Source organism: Eleutherodactylus coqui, chromosome 9, assembly GCF_035609145.1.
Source record: "Eleutherodactylus coqui strain aEleCoq1 chromosome 9, aEleCoq1.hap1, whole genome shotgun sequence".
NCBI lineage: Eukaryota > Metazoa > Chordata > Amphibia > Anura > Eleutherodactylidae > Eleutherodactylus > Eleutherodactylus coqui.
The window spans coordinates 47,896,054-47,915,570 of NC_089845.1; the positions used below are offsets into that span (position 1 = coordinate 47,896,054).

Genomic DNA, 19,517 nt, shown 5'->3' on the forward strand with positions numbered 1-19,517 from the left:
TGCTTCGTGTAACATATATAAGGCAATCCGCTATATGTGACGTTGGAAGCGGCGCAAATGTGCAAATGGGAGTGACTCAGTGAGAGCCAAATTGTAATGGCAATGGCTAGGTGCCGGGAGCAGAGCATGTCCAATACCGCAGATTGGGGCTACATTCACACGGGCGAGTGCGATATTGGACCGAGAAACTCGTTCTGATATCATGCCTGCCAACGTGCAACTTTTCCCAGAGATGCCAAGTGTTTTTGATTAAAAATGTCATCACTTCTGTAAAAAATTGCGATCCTCCAGCAGGTGTTACGGCGCAAGTGTTTTCCATTGACCTCAATGAGAAACATCGCATGGCAAGCCATTAAGCCCCTCTCACACAGGCGTGCGCAAAATGCCACATTCGAAATCATGGCATTTTGTTGCGATTTCGAGCTGCGTTTTTGAACACAAGGTATAGTGTTTGACAGCGTTTTTAACGTACTCCATCGTTGTGATGGGTGGGGGGGGCTTCAAGTGCCAACGCACGAAAATAGAGCAGACAGCACTCAAAAATCGGCACATTGAAATCAAAGGAGGCGTACTGGGATTAGCAGCATTTGAAACGCCACTCTAATCGTGATAAAGAGTGGGCTGTGTTTGAGTGGCTTTAGTGGGGTGTTCCCGATAGCAGTGGTTAGTACCTACCAACGTGGTTCAAGACAGCAGGTGAACCAGGGTCCTAGGCACCCGAAGCACATGGGCAGTGAAGGCTGGTCCGTCCGGTCTGACCCCACAGCAGTGATACTTGTGCACAGATTTCTTGGAGAAAGATTGCTGCTGGCACATAGTGCCACCACAGACCGGTCGTGTGCCCATACTGACCCTTGCTGACAGCAACTACAGTGGTCAAGTTAGCATCAAAACTGGATCGTGGCGAAATTGAAGGAGATGGCCTCGTCTGAAGAATCATGTTCTCTTTTAGCCAGTAGAGCAAAGTGCCGTTAAAAGGTATATCTACAAGATTACTTGGTTACTCTTAGTAAAAACAATCACACTTCTGTGGGAAGAGATGGTACCAGGATGCAATATGGGAAGACGGTAGTATGGTGATCTGGGCTGGTGCTTGGATTCTTTTAGAGAACCATGGTCCTAGCATTCATGTGAATGTCACTTTGACATTTGAGGGACATGACAGAGTTTAAGGAGCCGCCCTCCAAAGCAAGTTTGATCCCTGGAGGCCCCAATTTGCTGCAGATCTGTTAAGTCTTGGGCATTGCAAACGGTTTTGGATCCCCCAGGACACCTTCAGAGACCTTGTGGAGTCCATGACGCAGCGCATCAGCTGCTCTGGTGCCATGAGAGGGAGCTACACAATATTGGGGTTTGTTCCCATCAGCGTTGGAGGTTCTGTTCGGAACTCCGTCAGTGATTTCCAGTAGAAAACAGGATGAAATGGTGCAGCAAGCAGCATTATTTAATCCTGTAAATTCAGGCAAAATCCCAGCCTGCTCACCGGAAATTGAACAGACCCCATTATAGACAATGGGGGTCCATTCCGTTATAGGATAGAACAGTTTGTCCAAAAGGTACAGGTTTCCTGCTCCTCCTATGGAACGCCCTAAGACTGGGCTCAGATGACTGGATTGGATTCCGCAATGCTAATTGGGTTTACCGGTGGAGGCGAGTTTTCGGTCACGGAATTTCCTAACATACATGTAAGCTGTTGCTCACATACTTCCCCTGTATGGTAGACACGGACGCAGCGCGGTATTATGGTATGGCCCAAGGCTCAGTGCGCTATTAATGCATCCGCATCATGTCATCACCTCCTAATCAGGTAGACATGGAAATATTAAATGGGACTTGTGGGATCAATACACAGGATGACCCATAGCCTCAGCGAATGTTGGAATAATGCTTTGGTGGTTATTAGTTGCTTCTGTGCGTACTTGTATAACATGGATAGGTGCTGGAGAGCATGGCGGCTTGTGTCTAGGTGATGTCAGTAGCCGGGGACGAATGGCTGAGATGATCCTACACAGAGATGATGGACAAGGTACAGTAAGATGCCTTGCTACACAACCTGGTGTGGTCACAAGGCTAATATAGACCTATTGGTGCTTAAAGGGGTATTCCATGACTATTGATAACCAATCATCAGGATAGTTGATCGGCTGGGGTCCGTCGCTTGGGACCTTGACCGATCAGCTGAGTGGGTGCATGCTGTCGGCACCGCAAATACACAGAGGTCGGAGTGGAAGCAGCGGAAGTCTGCACCGACCTCTGTGTAGAGGCCGGCGCTTGTTATTGCAGGTACGGCTCTCATTGAAATCAACACAAGCTGTGACAGGAGTTACAAGCGACGGCCACTACACAGAGGTTGGCATAGAGACTTCTGCTGCTTCCACTCCAACCTCTGGGCACATACTGCAGCGCTGACAGTATGTGCCCACTTAGCTGATCAGTGAGGGTCCCGAGCGACGGACCCCAGCCGATCAACTATTAATGACATACTATTGATGATCTGTCCTCAGAATATTTCAGTGGAAAACCCCTTTAATCTAACCCCTTCCTGCCCCCAGACGTATATATTCTGTCCTATAGATAGTGAGGGCTCAGGCGCCGACTGTGGCTGACAGCGGGGGTGCTCCTACAATGCTGGGAATTGTCAAACACTGATCCCTGCTGTTAGCTGCATTACATGCTGCAAGCAATTTTGATCATGGCATGGATGGAGTTAACGAAAGAAACTCTCTCTGTGGCATTAGCCCTCTGGCATCAAAGCATGGAGGGCTGATGGGTGGCTATGGCAACTGAAGCCCTAACAGTAGCCGCTTGTCTGCCACAGTGCAATCCCAAGGTATAGCAGTGTATTATCAGCGATTTATAAGATCACAGGTTCAGTCCCCTAAAGAAGGTAGCGGGCACCTCCACACCGCTCTGTTCAACAGCTCACAGGCGGCACAGCTCTGACATCCCTAGTCAGGCTACATAGCCACCCGCCAAGGTAGGCTGCTAGGTACTAAAGAGAAATGCATTTCTCATTTAACAAGGAGAAATGCAAAGTCCTACATCCGGGCAAGAAAAATGAAAAAAAGCACATACAGAATGGGAGGAATTGGGCTAAGCAGCAGCACATGTGAAAAGACGTGGGTATACTAACAGATCATAGACTGAACATGAGTCAACAATGTGATGCAGCAGCCAAAAGGGAAAACACAATTCTGGGATGTATTAAGAGAAGCATAGAGTCCAGATCACGTGAGGTCATTATCCGCCTCTACTCTTCCTTAGTCAGACCTCATCTGGAATACTGTGTCCAGCTCTGGGCACCCCACTTTAAAAAAGACATAGACAAACTTTCACAAGTTCAGAGAAGAGTTACCAAGATGGTGAGCGGTCTGCAAATCATGTCCTATGAGGAACGATTAAAGGATCCGGGAATGTTTAGCTTGCAAAAAAGAAGGCTGAGAGGAGACTTAATAGCGGTCTCCAAATATCTGAAGGGCTGTCACAGTGCAGAGGAATCAGCCCTATTCTCATTTGTACAAGGAAAGACTAGAAGCAATGGGATGAAACTGAAAGGAAGGAGACACAGATTAGATATTAGACAGTGAGGGGGATGAATGAGTGGAACAGGTTGCCATGGGAGGTGGTGAGTTCTTCAATGGAAGTCTTCAAACAAAGGCTGGACAGACATCTGTCTGGGATGATTTAGTGATCCTGCACTGAGCAGGGGGTTAGACCCGATGACCCTGGAGGTCCCTTCCAACATTCTATGATTCTATGAGGTGGAGGGGGAGAAACGCCATCATAGTGCTTAAAGCTCTATAGCCATGCTAAGGAGAACTTACATTTAGGGCTCATTCACGCTGTGCTACAGCAGAAGATAACGTGACGGACGGCTTCCATTGACTGCAATGGAAGCCGTCTGCATGTACACCCGCGGCAAATAGAGCATGCCGCGGGTGAGGACTTGTGATTTCACAGTGCAGAATTCCACGGTGGAATTTCGCACCGTGATCATTGCTCTATTAGGTTCGAAGGAACCGAATACCTGCAGGGCAACGCAGGGAATTTCCGCCGCGTACTACGCGGTAGAAATACGCCCGTGGGAATCAGCCCTAAGGCCTCATGCACACGGACGGGTCGGATTCTGACTGCGAGATGCGACCCGTGCCCCTGCAGTGACCTCCCGCTTACCCGTGCGGCGTCTTCTCTCTCTGCGATGTGCCGTCTGGCGCATAGCTGGCGTGTCAGCGATGAAGTTTCTTTGCCAGGCTCGTGCAGAAATAGGACATCTCCCGATTCTGTTACTGCGCAAATCTTCCGTGATCAAAATGGCGGCTGTCTGCATAGGATTGCGTGCATGCAGGCAATCCTATGGCAGCGTGCAATGGTTGAAATTTCGCTGCGGGATTTGCGTCCGTGGGCATTGGGCCTTAAGCTGAAAGCGCGTGGGCCTGAAGATTTGTGCGATGCGTCATATTTACATTCACTACCCTCATGGGAGACTCGCTGCTGCGAGAGAGATCGCCCGTGACGCAACAACGGGGGCTATCATTGTGCGTCTCGCAATGCAGAAAACGTGTTTGCGAATATTGGTCACATGATCGGACGCGTGTTTGTATATGTAATGCATCTTTTTTACTGTTCGCTCCGACGCGGAGATGGCCAGTTAGTTTAACAAGTTCCAAATGCGTTCTTTGCCTGGACAAATGCGCAAGCCAATAGAGCGTGCTGCGGTTTTTTTTTTTTTTGCGTGCCTGAAATACACAAGTAAACTATATTCCCGTGAACGAACGCACTGACGTCGGTGGCTTCTATTTTCTGTGTATTGCGTTCGCAAAACTTTCATGTGCAAATGTGTCCGTGTGGCACCGGCTTCACAGCGCCGGCCGCTGGGATGGAGAAAACACGGTCCTGGCCTTTCAATACAGCGATGCATAAACAGCAAAAAAAACTAAAAGGGTTTTTTTTCATTGTAAACAAAGTGGAAAAACCTAAAAAATAAATATAAATTTAGTATTGTTGTAACCGTGCCGATGGGCAGAAAAAAAGGGATGTCACTCATATCTCATAGCGAATGCTGGGGGGAGGAAAAAATGGCAGAATTGATATTTTTCCACTCTGCTCCCCCAAATAATAAGTTATGCCGCACATCACAGCGCCCCTGCAGGGTACCAGTAGCAACTACAACCAACATGTAATCATTAATGTCAATGGGAACAAATAAAGTTATGACCTTTCAAAAGTGGAGATGAAATTCTCCCCCCCTCCAAAAGAAAAAAAAAATCATCCTATCCTATAGTACCAAACTAGGTGGTGTCCTCTCCCTCCAGTTGGTACAGACCGACGGTCACGTGCAGGGGAGGGATTCCCCGCTGTCAGCCATATACTGCAGCTGGAGGGAACCCTCCAAGCCACCGCCCAGTTTAGCTGCTGAGGGCGGAGCTTAAATGACCGCGTGCAGTGATCATGTGACCAGAGCCCGCACACACGTGACTGTCCACAGCCTCGCCTGTCCCGTGTGTCCTCCAGCTGCCGGATTTCTCTGCTCGCCGACTGTCAGGTAACCTCGTGCGGCGCTCGTCTAGCTGCGGCCGCCTGCTGCTCACGTGACCGGACGGAGGCCTGCAGCGGTCATATGGAGGCTGCAGTGTGCCGGCTGCTGCACTGGGGAGGGGAACTCCTGTCCGCACGACTGCATGGAAAAACGCTGCGGTTTTTTGCAGCGTCTTCCTGCATGCGCCGCTGCGTCTGCCTGTAGTTTAGGGCTCGTTCACAGGGCTGTGCGCATATAACGCGGCGGGTCTCCCACAGCGCTGTACACACTGCAGCCCAGAGACCGCGGACGGGGTGCAATTGGCACGGTGCATGCATGAAAATCATGTGAAAAATGCGCAGCTGTGAAGGAATCCATTGACATGTGAGCGCTAACGGTCGGCGAGCCATGAACGCCCAGCGCTCTCATATGTTGTATCCGCGGCACATGTATGACGCTAACACAGCTGATCCGTGTCGCTGCTGCCACGCATCTGTACCCTACAGCGGGCACATCTCTTACGGGAAGGGTTCTCACTATTTGCCCGCTCCTGGGCGCCGTCACGCGGATGGAATATTCCGCAGGCTGCGGCACACGCCTCTGCCCCGTATCCGCACGTCCAATATGCCGATTATGATGTGGAATTGAAAATGCCAGAATTCTGCAGGCAATTTGACGTAAAAATCGTCATTTAGACACCGAGACGCGGACTGCGCAATACTCCGGCCCGTGTGAGGGTGATGTAACAGCCGCCGGCCGGGGGGAGGTCGTGACCTGCTGATGACGCGGCGCCTGAAATGAGGGAACTGTAGGTGAAGCTGCATATACTCATTAACAGGATGATGTCCTCTGGGATGTTAGAGAAGTGTCAGGAGGCCGCGGGCGTCGTCACACGGGCGGATCTGCGCACGCGGTACGCAAAGAATCGAACCCGTTGGTTTAGCGGGCTCCTTTACACGCACGGTATTTATGTGCGCATTTCAGCTGTGCAATAAATACAGCATTTCTATCGTTCTGTATATTTGCGCCCCATAGAAGTCAATGCGGGGAGCGCAGATGTACGCGCAATACACGAGGCGATGCGGGAATCGCTGCAGAATGCCACTGGACAAAGAACACATCCGGAACTAATTAACCATTTCAGTCGGTGCGTCTGTTCGCCGCAAGCAAATGAAAATATCCTGCGGGCGCAAAAAGTGCGGTAATGTACACCGCTGCGTGTGCAAGAAGGCGTAGTTCACTTTGTGAATACACAGCGCTCAGGTGCGTGCAGATACGCGTACGCCCGGCTCTAGTAAACTGGTTGTACACGCGCTTTCCCCGACACATGGAGGGTTTCCATAAACTTTATGCCCGATTGGTAGATTTTTCCATGTATTTATGCAAAAAAAAGTGTGTACATAAATGGGCTGTAATCCAGGGGGGGCGCACCCTGGGGGCGGTATGTGGCCCCCAACTATCTGCACACTGGAGTGTGTACCTGAGGAAGGGCACAGAGCAGGTAAGTTCTGGTCACTGCGTGGCTAGGAGGAGGGCACAGAGCAGGTAGGTGCCGGTCACTGTGTGGCTAGGAGGAGGGCACAGAGCAGGTAGGTGCCGGTCACTGTGTGGCTAGGAGGAGGGCACAGAGCAGGTAGGTGCCGGTCACTGTGTGGCTAGGAGGAGGGCACAGAGCAGGTAGGTGCCGGTCACTGTGTGGCTAGGAGGAGGGCACAGAGCAGGTAGGTGCCGGTCACTGTGTGGCTAGGAGGAGGGCACAGAGCAGGTAGGTGCCGGTCACTGTGTGGCTAGGAGGAGGGCACAGAGCAGGTAGGTGCCGGTCACTGTGTGGCTAGGAGGAGGGCACAGAGCAGGTAGGTGCCGGTCACTGTGTGGCTAGGAGGAGGGCACAGAGCAGGTAGGTGCCGGTCACTGTGTGGCTAGGAGGAGGGCACAGAGCAGGTAGGTGCCGGTCACTGTGTGGCTAGGAGGAGGGCACAGAGCAGGTAGGTGCCGGTCACTGTGTGGCTAGGAGGAGGGCACAGAGCAGGTAGGTGCCGGTCACTGTGTGGCTAGGAGGAGGGCACAGAGCAGGTAGGTGCCGGTCACTGTGTGGCTAGGAGGAGGGCACAGAGCAGGTAGGTGCCGGTCACTGTGTGGCTAGGAGGAGGGCACAGAGCAGGTAGGTGCCGGTCACTGTGGCTAGGAGGAGGGCACAGAGCAGGTAGGTGCCGGTCACTGCGTGGCTAGGAGGAGGGCACAGAGCAGGTAGGTGCCGGTCACTGCGTGGCTAGGAGGAGGGCACAGAGCAGGTAGGTGCCGGTCACTGCGTGGCTAGGAGGAGGGCACAGGGCAGGTAGGTGCCGGTCACTGCGTGGCTAGGAGGAGGGCACAGGGCGGGTAGGTGCCGGTCACTGCGTGGCTAGGAGGAGGGCACAGGGCGGGTAGGTGCCGGTCACTGCGTGGCTAGGAGGAGGGCACAGGGCAGGTAGGTGCTGGTTGTGTATAATGTGTCCACCGAGCACCACACAAGCACTTCTTTCCTTTGTACAGAAGCTCAGTACTGATGAATCCTAAAAAATCATTAGTTGCCCCCAGAGACAAAAGCCAAAAAATATATATATTGCATTGCCACAAAGGCTTACCATTGTGCTCCTAGGGTGCAGACCTCGGGGTCGTGGCTGGGGGGACACAATGTTTTTCTCCATGCTCCTCTGTGTCTCCTATGTTGTGTAATGACCTTCTCTCCTGTAGGATGGGCGTGGAGTGGTTTGGTTTCAGCTATGCAGCTCTGGTTGCCTCCGGAGGGGTCATCGGCTATGTAAAAGCAGGTACGGCTTTCAATGTAACTTCTTGGTGGTAACCTTCTCTTGCTGTGCGGTTCAGAGATGTGGGTCTTAGTGGCCTACACATTACCTGGTCACGTGCAGCGCCCCCAGCTGACTGCACACATCACCGCAGTTATTGCCTGATTGCTAAGGTGGCTAGCTTTAAGTTGAAACAACCACTTCGAGGCCACGTTCAGTCAAGGGTACCACAGACGTATTTTTTGGGCTCATGTAGCAGATGAGTGTCCTGCCCTGACCATCCCTACGAGGCTGAGGGTTCAGGCCGGTAGACCCGCGGTTGGGTCAGAACACACTCGTAATATGCAAAAATGCGCCTATAATATACTGGTTTGAAAGTGGCCTAAGATGTAACCCACCTACTGTGTTGTGGAAGGACATTGATGTCCGCATGAGAGGTTCTCATATTGCAGTGAAGGCCAGATACCCCTGATACCACTATCTGCCCCGGTGCCCAACCTACAGTTTTACCCAACCATGACCATAGAGGGCAGACAACCGTTGGTGCCACCACCCTCTTCCATCTGCTTGTTCTACAAACGTGGCTCTAGATTTACAAGGACATTAAGTAATAACTCCAGCTTTCTGGCGTAATAATCTGTCCTGTATACAACCCTTTGTATCTCCTCTGCTCCATACCACACTGGATTAACTATTTCCTCTCTCTACTCCATTCAGGTAGCGTTCCGTCTCTTGCTGCCGGCCTTCTCTTTGGTGGTTTGGCTGGCCTGGGGGCCTATCAGATGTCACAGGACCCAAAAAACATCTTAGTTTCACTGAGTAAGTACTTTTTAAAGACTATCTCTAGCAAGAAGATATCTTCCCCTTCATACTCAAAAAAACGGAGAGTTAGGCCGGCTGCACACGGGTGTATTTGCACATGCAGAGAACAGAACAGAACCTATTGATTTCAATGGAATAGCAAACCAGAAAGCGGCTCCTCTGCAGAAGCTCCCATGTAAGGACTGGCTAGAAACCACAACAGATGCACAGGAAAAGGCAGAGGGTCCTGCGCAGGATAAAAACTCTGATTGAAAAATCCAGACAGACCTGGAGGAACCAGAAGCATGTGCTCTTGTTGATCGGCCATGTCCTACGCTGGACCTTCTCCCTTTTCTTATTGATTTTCAATGGGTTCGTTCAAAATTCTGTATTTTGCATGTGCATTTTGGTCACGCAACCCCCCCCCCCCCCCCCCATCCTCCCCAAAACATTGCGTATTTGCATACTAAAGGTCCCCATAGAAGTCGGGGGGGGGGGGGGGGGGGGTGCAATACACATGGAGATGCATGAAACATTGTAATTCTGCTGGTAGAAGAAAACATCTGGAACTAATTAAGAATAATTAGCCATTTCAGTTGGTGCTGCTGTGTTTGGCAAACAAGTGAACATACCTTGTTTGCTCAAAATTACAGTCAAATACATCGCCACGCGTGCAAAAAAGCCTCTGGGGGGGGGGGCCTTACGGTGGCAATCCTATCAGCACGGCCCTTCTTATTATTCTTTATCGGGGCATATAAGGTTGGAGAGGTGGGGTGATGTCCCACTGTAGAGGCCATGGTGGAGTCGTTGGTGCCTAAACCATGTGCACCATAACTCAGATTACATGTAGGTACTATGAAAGCAGTGCAAGTACCCCATAGGGATGTGACACATCCCCCTGTGAGATGTATACCAGAGGTGGAGTTCCTAGGGACTAGAGGATAGGTCATCTGCTCTGCGGCAGCCCTCCACTGATAACACCTTATCACTAGGCACTGCTGTTTGAGGAGGGGGGTCTGCAAGTATCTCTAGCAGCAGGATGGCACTTTGATGACCGCATCAAAAGGGAAAAGTACTTGAAAAAGTTGCAGAAGTGATCAAATTTGTATAGAGATAAAGTTGGATGAAGAACTTCCGGAGAGGGGCTGATCTTAAATGCAGTTTTATGAAGTTGAGGTTTATGTTACTTCTGTATTGTTACCCTGTATGCTCTTAGTATAACGTGTTTGGAGCCTATCGTGGAATTTCAATGTTAATTTGGTGTTAACCCTTTCCAATCCACTGTCTGCCGTCTTCCAACATTCTGATTGAAGCCTGTACAGCTCCGATGTCGGAAGGGTATTCTTACTGTATATTACTGGCTGCTCTGTTGTTGGGAGCCTCTCCGGCATTTCACATACTGCAGTACTGGCTCTAGCCAGCAGATGGCGCCATTGTAAAAATGGCAGAAAGAGAAAGCCCTCTGGTAAACCCTGAATCCAAAATGGGATTGTAAAGGGTTAAAGCCTCCAACTGCAGTACTGGGAGGGGATAGAAGTAGGGGACAGCAGCCTCTATTATCAGGTACATGTCTGATCTAATCCACTTGCCTCTATTCTATATTTAAGTTGCCTCAGGAACGTTGGCCGGAGTGATGGGGTACCGATTCTACAACTCTGGAAAGTTCATGCCTGCTGGATTAATTGCTGGAGCCAGGTGTGTACATCGGCATTGGTTCTGCCCACGTAGTGTGCCAGGACACTAATGTGTGTAAAACAAGTCCTTTACAGAAAAAAAAATGCTATCAGTGCCATCTTAGGCCAAATGCCCACGGACGGATTATCGCTGCAGAAATCGCGGTCAGACAATGTACATCCATAGACATGCTGTGTAAAACGAACATTGTGAGGTATCTCGGGAAACTATGTCGTACCTCAGCGCATCATGCACTGCCCATGCACGCCGGCTGACACTTTCACAGAGTATAGGGTCTCTGGGGTGAGGGGGCACCGAGTCTGCTTCCGCTGTGAGATTTCACTGCCTGCCAGGGAATTTAAAAAAAAAAAACAGTTTCTAATATCCTCTTTACTAATATTCTCTTTACTAACGAGTCCAGATACTTCCACAATTAGGCTTCTTCAATCAACTCTATTTGCGCATGTAAAATATGCATTAACTTTTTTTGTGCAATTCCATGAAAAATGGAACACATCTGGACCTCACGAGGCTAAATAGCCTTTTGCATCAGGGCTTTGGGGTCTTGCACACGCATGTGAGCAGGCCCTGCATGCGCAAAAAGTACAGTACTATGTGCCGATATGTGCATAAATCAAACTCTCCCGGCGTAAATACGTTGTGCTGAAGCGTACGCAGTTGCGCATAGTTGTCTGAGGCCGCTCTTAGGTTCCAATGATTATCTTCGCGATATGGAAATCGGCAGAGAAGAATCAAGCTGAGTCATGCTAACCACACCCCTTTTCTCTGGATACACAGGGTTTCCTATGTAACGGGTCTATCTAGAGAAAGAGTGGGCATGTAGAGGATAACTCTTCTCTGTTGGTTTCCATATCGCGTGCATAGTCTTTGGAGCCTACATGTAGTGGTATATGGGCTCATTGGGAAAAGAGAGTACATTAGCAGTGATTAGATTTTCATTCAAAGTTAGTTTTGGGGTAACAGGATCCCAATAAGGCAGTGGCACGTCCAAGATCCCTATGAATGGTTAAAAGGGGTTTTCCATTACTATATCGATTCATTGGATATCCAACTCCCACACCACGACCAATCAGCTAATTGCCATGGTCCCTTCATTATTTACCAGTCACACTGCTGTACGTTGTGTAGTGGCCGTGCCTAGTATTACAGCTCACTACAGCTTCTCAAGATTCAAGTGAACGGGACTGATCTACAATACAGTGAGGCTGGTTTCACATCGGTGTCAAACTCCAGCCGGTGGCTCTGTCTCAGATCCGGCTGCAAGTGCCAGAAGAAAAAGTGCTGCGTGCAGTGCTTTTTCTTCCATCCCAAAGCTGGGCAGAAAGTGGGCGGACCTCATTATAGTCAATGGGGTCCGCTGGCACTGTTCAGTTCCGTCCAGAAATTGAACCATTAGACTGCCGGGATTCCTCTTTCCTGTTCCCAAAATGGAGCAGGAAAATGGAATTCCCCGTGCAAGTCTGGTACTACAAAATATACGGAGGTGTGCCTGGGGAACAACGAGGGGAGGCTTTGTGATTGGCGGGGGTGCTAGAAGTTGGATCTCCACCGATCTGATATTGATGGCTTATCCTATCAGTATTGTAGTCCCATAAAGCCCTTTAACCTATTGAGAGGTAAGTGTTAGCAGTGTGCAGTCACTTGGAATGGCTCTCAGCCTCTGTTAAAGCCTCCTTGTCATGTGTGGTGCAGCTCGGGCTCCTTTACTTTTTGGCTCGTTGCACTGTCATTGTAACTGATAAAGAGTGTATGAAGTCTTCTGCTTATCTAGGCTGTTACTATCACCCGCAGCAGTTTCTGCACCACACCCGGCTGCAACCAGCTCTGAACATGTGGCATAACTGTCTGGAATACTGTGGACTTGGTGGCCGCTTTATTCTGACCACCTACTTAAAGGGGTTTCCGGTCAAGTAAAAATATAGGGCGATGGCTTAGTGGTGAGTCACTAAAGCATCTGACACTCGTCCACAGGGACACAGAAGCCGAAGAGCGCGACGGCTATCGATGCGGCAGCATATCTGCCAATCATGTGATCTCTACTTTATCGGTCGAGACAGCGAACGATAGCACAAACTGCTGCAGCACAGTGCACTGTATGCTTCAGCTGTAGGAAGGAGCAAGCAAGGGCAATCATCAACCTCTTAATGATGCGGCCCATTTATTTATTTATTTTTTTTTTTTTTCTATTTTAATTTTTTCCTCCTCCCCTTTTTTTTTCTTTTTAAACTTTTCTTTATCCATCGACTCAGATGTCTGACGGCTTGCTTTTTGCGAGACAAGTTGTATTTTTTTTCAATGGTAGTATATAATGTACCAAAAAGCTTTTAAAAAATTCTAAGCGGAGTGAAATGGGGGGGAAAAAATGAAATTTTGCGACCTTTGTAGGTCTTGTTTCTATGGCGTACACACTGCCACAAAAATGATCATGGTAACTTTAGTGTGTGTGTGTGTGTGTGTGTGGTGTTTTTTTTGGCTGTACTACTTTTTAAAAAAATTTTTTTCCAAAGATATTTAACTTTTTTAACTTATTCTTTGCCGCCATCTTCTGACAGCCATAACTCTTTATTTTTTGTGTGACGTCCTGTAGTTTCTATTGGGTACCATTTTTGGAGTACATATAACTGTTTGATCACTTTTTATGACATTTTTTTTCTCTTGGAGACAGGGTGACAAAAAAAAGCACAATTCTGAAGTTTACTTCCACACAGTGACCGTTATTAGAGGAAAAGTGTTACTTTTATACATTGAACTTTTGTAGCAATACCAAATCTTTTATTTTATTTGGAGTATTTTATTATAAATATGGCAAAAAATTTTTTTTGTGCCCTTTGAGGGGGCAAGAACTTGCAATGATTTGATCACTTCTGCAGTATGATGTAATGCTATAGCGATCCCCCTCCATACATACCCCAAACCTGCAGAATGTATATCCTATAGCATTATGGGGTTAATAATACTGATTGAAGGGGCTGTGGCCTCTACAAGGTTTATTTACGAAGTGAAAAGGATGACGCTGTTGTCCTCAGAAGAGCCGGTATGTTCTGAGTAGGAACAGAATTGTAGTCAGATGTAAACACTGAGTTGCAGAGCTCACAGGAGAACCCTGGCTGACTCAATCCACTGATCAGTGGAGGTCCCAGGCAGCGGACCCCTACCGATCAGATATTGATAGCCTGCCCTGAAGATGGGCCATTAAAGGGGTTGTCCCGCGGCAGCAAGTGGGTCTATACACTTCTGTATGGCCATAATAATGCACTTTGTAATATACATTGTGCATTAATTATTAGCCATACAGAAGTTATAAAAAGTTTTTTACTTACCTGCTCCGTTGCTGGCGTCCTCGTCTCCATGGTGCCGACTAATTTTCGCCCTCCGATGGCCAAATTAGCCGCGCTTGCGCAGTCCGGGTCTTCTGCAATCTTCTATGGAGCCGCTCGTGCAGAATGCAGGCTCCGTGTAGCTCCGCCCCGTCACGTGCCGATTCCAGCCAATCAGGAGGCTGGAATCGGCAATGGACCGCACAGAAGAGCTGCGGTCCACGAAGACAGAGGATCCCGGCGGCCATCTTCAGCGGTAAGTATTGAAGTCACCGGAGCGCGGGGATTAAGGTAAGCGCTCCGGTAAGCTTCCTTTACCTCCCTGCATCGGGGTTGTCTCGCGCCGACCGGGGGGGGGGTTGAAAAAAAAAAAACCCGTTTCGGCGCGGGACAACCCCTTTAATTTCTACCCACTGAATAACCCCTTTAAAGCCATTTTACTGCACATTTTCTTGCACGTTTCTCAAATTTGATTTATATTGTGTAACTTCTTCTGCAGTTAGATCTTTATGGGATACTATTACCATATATACAGGTATATAATATATACATGTAGGATTTATCTAAGTGAAGCGACGACCTGCTGCACGGAGATGGCTTTATAAGCTCCTCGATCACAATATTTAGTTTTCTCTGTCTTTTCTTCCCTACAGCCTCTTAATGCTGGGACGCCTGGGGGTGAGGATGTTGCAGAAGCCCCATGAGCCTTGACGTATCTCCAGCCACAGAGCCGCTGCCTGCAGTCGTGTCAAGATCTCTTCTGCTGTGTGATTGTAAAAACATTCTTTTTCTAAGTAAAACAAATATGACTTTCTGAAGTAGTGATGCCGACTGTCATTCGTGTAACGTACTAGAAGTGCGCGCCGCGTCCGATACACATATTACTTATTACATAGAATATGAGGTCGCACCTTGCAGACGTGCAGTTTTACTGTAAATCACGGCGTTCCGCACTATGTTGCAATTCAACAGAAAAAAGCCAGCATTATTATTAGCGCCAGATATGTTTTTTTTCTGTTTCTTTGGTGGCCCTTTTTCATGCCAATACAAAACCGCCAAACCAACAGCTTGGTGTAATTTCAGCAAAAAATGCCACTGACCCCAAAACCCATACTGCAATAAACTGCACTGTTTGTAGTGTGTTTTAATGTTTCCTATTGACTTAAGAGTGGATTTACACCTGCACCCCGGGGTTCCACTTTCCTGCTCCACTCGGGGAATCCCTACGCCCAAACGGTTCCATCTCAGGATTGAACTGAACAGCGCTGAACGGACACCACTGACTATAATGGGATCCGTTCGGTTTCTGCTCAGCTGCCCGGCTTGTAGATGGAAGGAAAAGCTCTGCATGCAGTGCTTCTTTGTATAGTATATTGAGCCGGATCTGCTGCAGAACCTCTAATCGGAGGGTTCAACGCAGATGTGAAAACTGCCTGAAACAAACCTCTGTCCATAGCATTCTTGCAACAACACAAAAATCTGGAAAATCTCTAATGAAAACGTAGTGTTTTTCCTTAAAAAACTGTTGGGGGTGAAACAACCCTCCTGGATAAATTTCCCCTGCCACAAGCGGAGTGACCATTGCAATTGCAAGCAGAGTTCATTGAATGTTTGCGAATAGCGCTTGGAGTACACAGAGCCTCCTCCCCATCTGAAGGGCGTAGCTGCCGGTTCGGTAACCTAGGACTGCTCGGCACCAGGGCTTAGTGATGTCTGGTCAGACAAAGTAATGCAAACGCAAGAGGTGAAATCTGCTGCTGATCCGTACCAACAAACATACGGCCCCAGACACGCTAGTATGCGAAGGGCCTAAGGCTGGTGACACAACTGGCAAGTTCAAGTGGCGCCCAGTGCTTGTTGGTGATCCTCGGCGTGTGCAGGGCGCCCTTCTAGACGTTCGCTGTATGACTAAATGCATTCATTACACAGTAGCACAATGAAAATCAATATAAATCCTTTATTATGCAGTTCAATTAGGCTTTAAATAAAAAATAACCTACTTTAAAACATTCATCTAATAAACCACTAAGTAACCCCATGTTAGAACAAGGTACACTATGGTAAACCTGCGCTAAAGTTCTCTCTGGACATGTTTTGCAGGGCTGTATATAAGGTCTCAGCCCAAAATATCAACTCATCCCAGCAGGAGGACTCGGAAAAGCTGCGGCTTTTGTGGCTCTTTATAATAAGAATAATTCCAGGTGAGAAGACCGGCCCCTGATAGAGGAGGCTGTACGAAAATGGGGAACAGACGTTTGTGGTGAGAAAAAGGGCGCAAGTGCGTCCCAGTAAGAACAAACGGAGGTCAGTTTTCGTCGCACTATTCTAGAAAGTGCTTTGAGAGTGACCCCTACATATATCCTTATAGTTTGTTGTATTGAGGGGCTTGATAGATAACCACGCACTGCGTGAAATACTATCAACAGGTTACCTTTAGGCCGGCTTCACACGGGCGAAAAAATGGCGTGAGATTTGTGCATTGCGAGACTCGCAAATATGAACCCCATTCTTTTGAATAGGGTCATACACGAGTGGAGAAAAAAAAAAAAAATCCCGGCATGCCCTATCTTAGTGTGTGTGCTCTCGCGTTGCATCTCCCATTGTTTTCAATGGGGCCGGCAGGAGCATGGCATCACATGCTGGATGCACACGATGCAAAGTCTCCCATTGAGAACAATGGAAGAAAAACCTGCGATCCTCTGCCGTGGTTATCAACTGCGGCAGAGCGTGATATGGGGCGTGACAATACACTTAGCGCCTTATCTAGACTTAATAGACATGAATTGGGTGCCTTTACACGGGCTGATATGACAGACAGATGCCCAGCAGCCGTCCCAGCTATAATCGTTCCTGTGCTGTTACGCAGAAATGAGCATCGCTGACTGAATGGGCGCGGAGTGGGCTGGAAGATCGTTCTGGTCCGCCCGCCCGCCCCTGTTCACAGTAAGCAGGCCGTCCTTCATAAGTGCCTGTTTACAAGGAACGACGCGTCGTTCAGTCTTCGGCATGCGTTTACACTGAAGGATAATCGTCCAGATTCTCGCCAGAATCCGAATGACCATGGTTCCGTGTAAAAGCACTTCTAGGCCGCTCTCACGCACCTGTGTTTTTACAGCATTTAGCACGTACATCTTCATATGGACATACCTTACATCTTGTGTTATAGAGGACCGACAAAACGAAATCCCTGTACTTGTGCTATTTACTCAGCCTGATAAGGAAGGGTTAAACCAAATAGTACTGATGCCATGTTTTGCACTGGATCAGTGACTGGCTGTTACCTATAGAGAAACCCAGCTGCTGCTCTTCCGCAGTCATGTGACCACTGCAGGCAGTTATTGGGGCAGCGGTCAGCTGACCCTACTAGGGGTAAAAGGAACACCCATAGCCCATACAACAATCACTAATGTACATTACAAAGTTTATTTTGCAGCTCTAACATACATTGTAAATCCCCAAAACCATTTAGACTCAGAATGCCCCAAACTGGTATTTGAAAATAGTTTTTCTTAACCGGGCAATGCTCTTTTTTTCCCCCCCCTTCACTCTTTTGATTTGCACTCTACAGAATGACCAGCAGGCTGCGCTACAGGATAACAGTTCTCTATGTGGCCCTAGCTCTCTGTGTTAAAGGGTTATTCCCATTTTAGAGATTTATAGTATATCCTGTTGATCTATATAAATAGATTTTTTTTTTCTGGGGGCTGCCAATATTTGTAGGGCTTTTTCAATACAATTTTTTTAGTTAGGGGGGATATAAAGTTAAAAATATATATAAAATTCTTTACTTGAGCAAAAATATACTCCTTTTAAAGAGTACAGGAATGAGTTCGCCATTTTATTTTGAAAGTTTTGAAGTATAATCTGCATAGTCTCAGATTACAGAGCAGCTATGGTAACTGTTTATGTTGGCGTGTCCCTCATGACGTCATATTGGACCTCTAGGGCTCATTAACAATGGCTTCCCCCCCCATCCCCCCCCCTTATTTTACAATTTTTCACTGTAACTGAGGAATCCATAGGAACCCCAATTATAGGGGGGGAAATATTGCCCTAACCCGCTTTCGCACGGCTGAGAAACTCACGCAAGATTTGTGTGTTACATGCATGAAACGCATCACCAATTGATTTCAATGGGAACTTTAATACATCACATGACTCACATGCCATACGATGTGCATGTGAGGTTTCCCATTGAAATCAATGGGAAACACTTCCGGTCCTCTCTCATGCAAGAGGATTGGAACTTTACAGATGCGAGGCATGTTAGCCTGAAAATCGCCTAGCATTCGAGAGTAAAGCGCAGACTGCTAGCGTGATATCAGGCAGAGTTTCTCAGCCCAATATTGTGCTCGCCCCTGTGTAGTAGCCTGTAGTGACAATAGTCACTGGCAGGACTGAGCTGAGTCTGCTAAGACCCAGCAGCTCTGCCATGTCTGGGGTCACCAGTGATCATGTGATCGCCGGGTTCAATAGATGGAACGACACCGTCCCTTCCTGTATTTGCTACATACTACTCAATGAGCGCTGAAAAGGAAAAGGCAGAAGTGGTTATAAACTACTTCAGTCTTCTCCTCTGGGTCCTCAGCTGTCTCTTACAGCCAAGCACCCAACCTGCTCCTGCTAGATTGAAGAAATTTCAAACCTGCACCGTATTTTTACAGTAGTGTGGGTTTAAAGCCCAGGACCAAGAGCTATATATTTATGGTGCTGGATCCTTGTTGGGTTAATATGGGAATAACCATCTAAGTGCCTGATGGGAAATGGTCCAAGTTTGTTGACTTGAATGTTTTGAGACGTTGTATAGATGATAATGTAAACTGATGAGTCTGGATTGGCAGCAGAAGTGTACCTAGCCCCAGTACATGTACAAACAGATGTAGCACTTTTGACCACTGACAGTCATAAGTCCGAACATTTCCTTAGACACAGATCCCTAACCCTTTTATTTGCATGGATCACAGGGGGACCTCCTAAGCCGATGCATCATGAGTGTAGAGCGTCTCCTCCTGAGCTCCTATGACTGATCCCTGCAGCCCGGGGATGATGCGTTACTTCTGTGGAGTGTTTGGCAGCTAGATTTATATATGAGTATGGAATCCTAGACACAAAAAAGTCTTCCTGTGGAACAGAAAGTGTTCATTGCAGCGACTTCTAACGATGACCACCGTACTTGGCAACCCAATCTGTTCTTCCATGAATCGGTTGGATTGGTTGTTGGCGGTTTAACACAAGGGTTTTCGCTGCCGGTTTGTAAGCTGGGGCCGGATACTGGGAACGCACGGCTTTTGTTTTCCATGTGTCATAATCTAAAATAGAAAGATTAAAAAAATAAGTTTTCAAGTGACTGAGTTACTTTAGGTAAACTTTAAGTGTGATTGTATGGCAATAGGAAATGGTTGA

At 48.1% G+C, this 19,517-nt stretch overlaps 2 protein-coding genes across 4 annotated transcripts in view; one reads left to right on the plus strand and one right to left on the minus strand.

Annotated features, from left to right (window-relative positions):
* The first annotated feature begins 5,388 nt into the window (after positions 1-5,388).
* TMEM14C (transmembrane protein 14C) lies at positions 5,389-14,928 on the plus strand. Its single transcript, XM_066579357.1, has 5 exons — positions 5,389-5,542; positions 8,249-8,325; positions 9,019-9,120; positions 10,710-10,797; positions 14,768-14,928. The coding sequence occupies exons 1-5, from the start codon at positions 5,430-5,432 to the stop codon at positions 14,823-14,825; spliced, it is 438 nt and encodes a 145-aa protein (XP_066435454.1). The 5' UTR covers positions 5,389-5,429; the 3' UTR covers positions 14,826-14,928.
* Positions 14,929-18,228: 3,300 nt separating this feature from the next.
* Positions 18,229-19,517, minus strand: part of MAK (male germ cell associated kinase) — a 49,290-nt gene continuing 48,001 nt past the window's right edge. For all 3 annotated transcript variants that reach the window (XM_066579360.1, XM_066579358.1, XM_066579359.1), the window contains one exon: positions 18,229-19,423. In XM_066579360.1, coding sequence (XP_066435457.1) covers positions 19,269-19,423 — 155 coding nt within the window. In that variant the 3' untranslated portion in view covers positions 18,229-19,268. The remainder of the gene's footprint in view (positions 19,424-19,517) is intronic.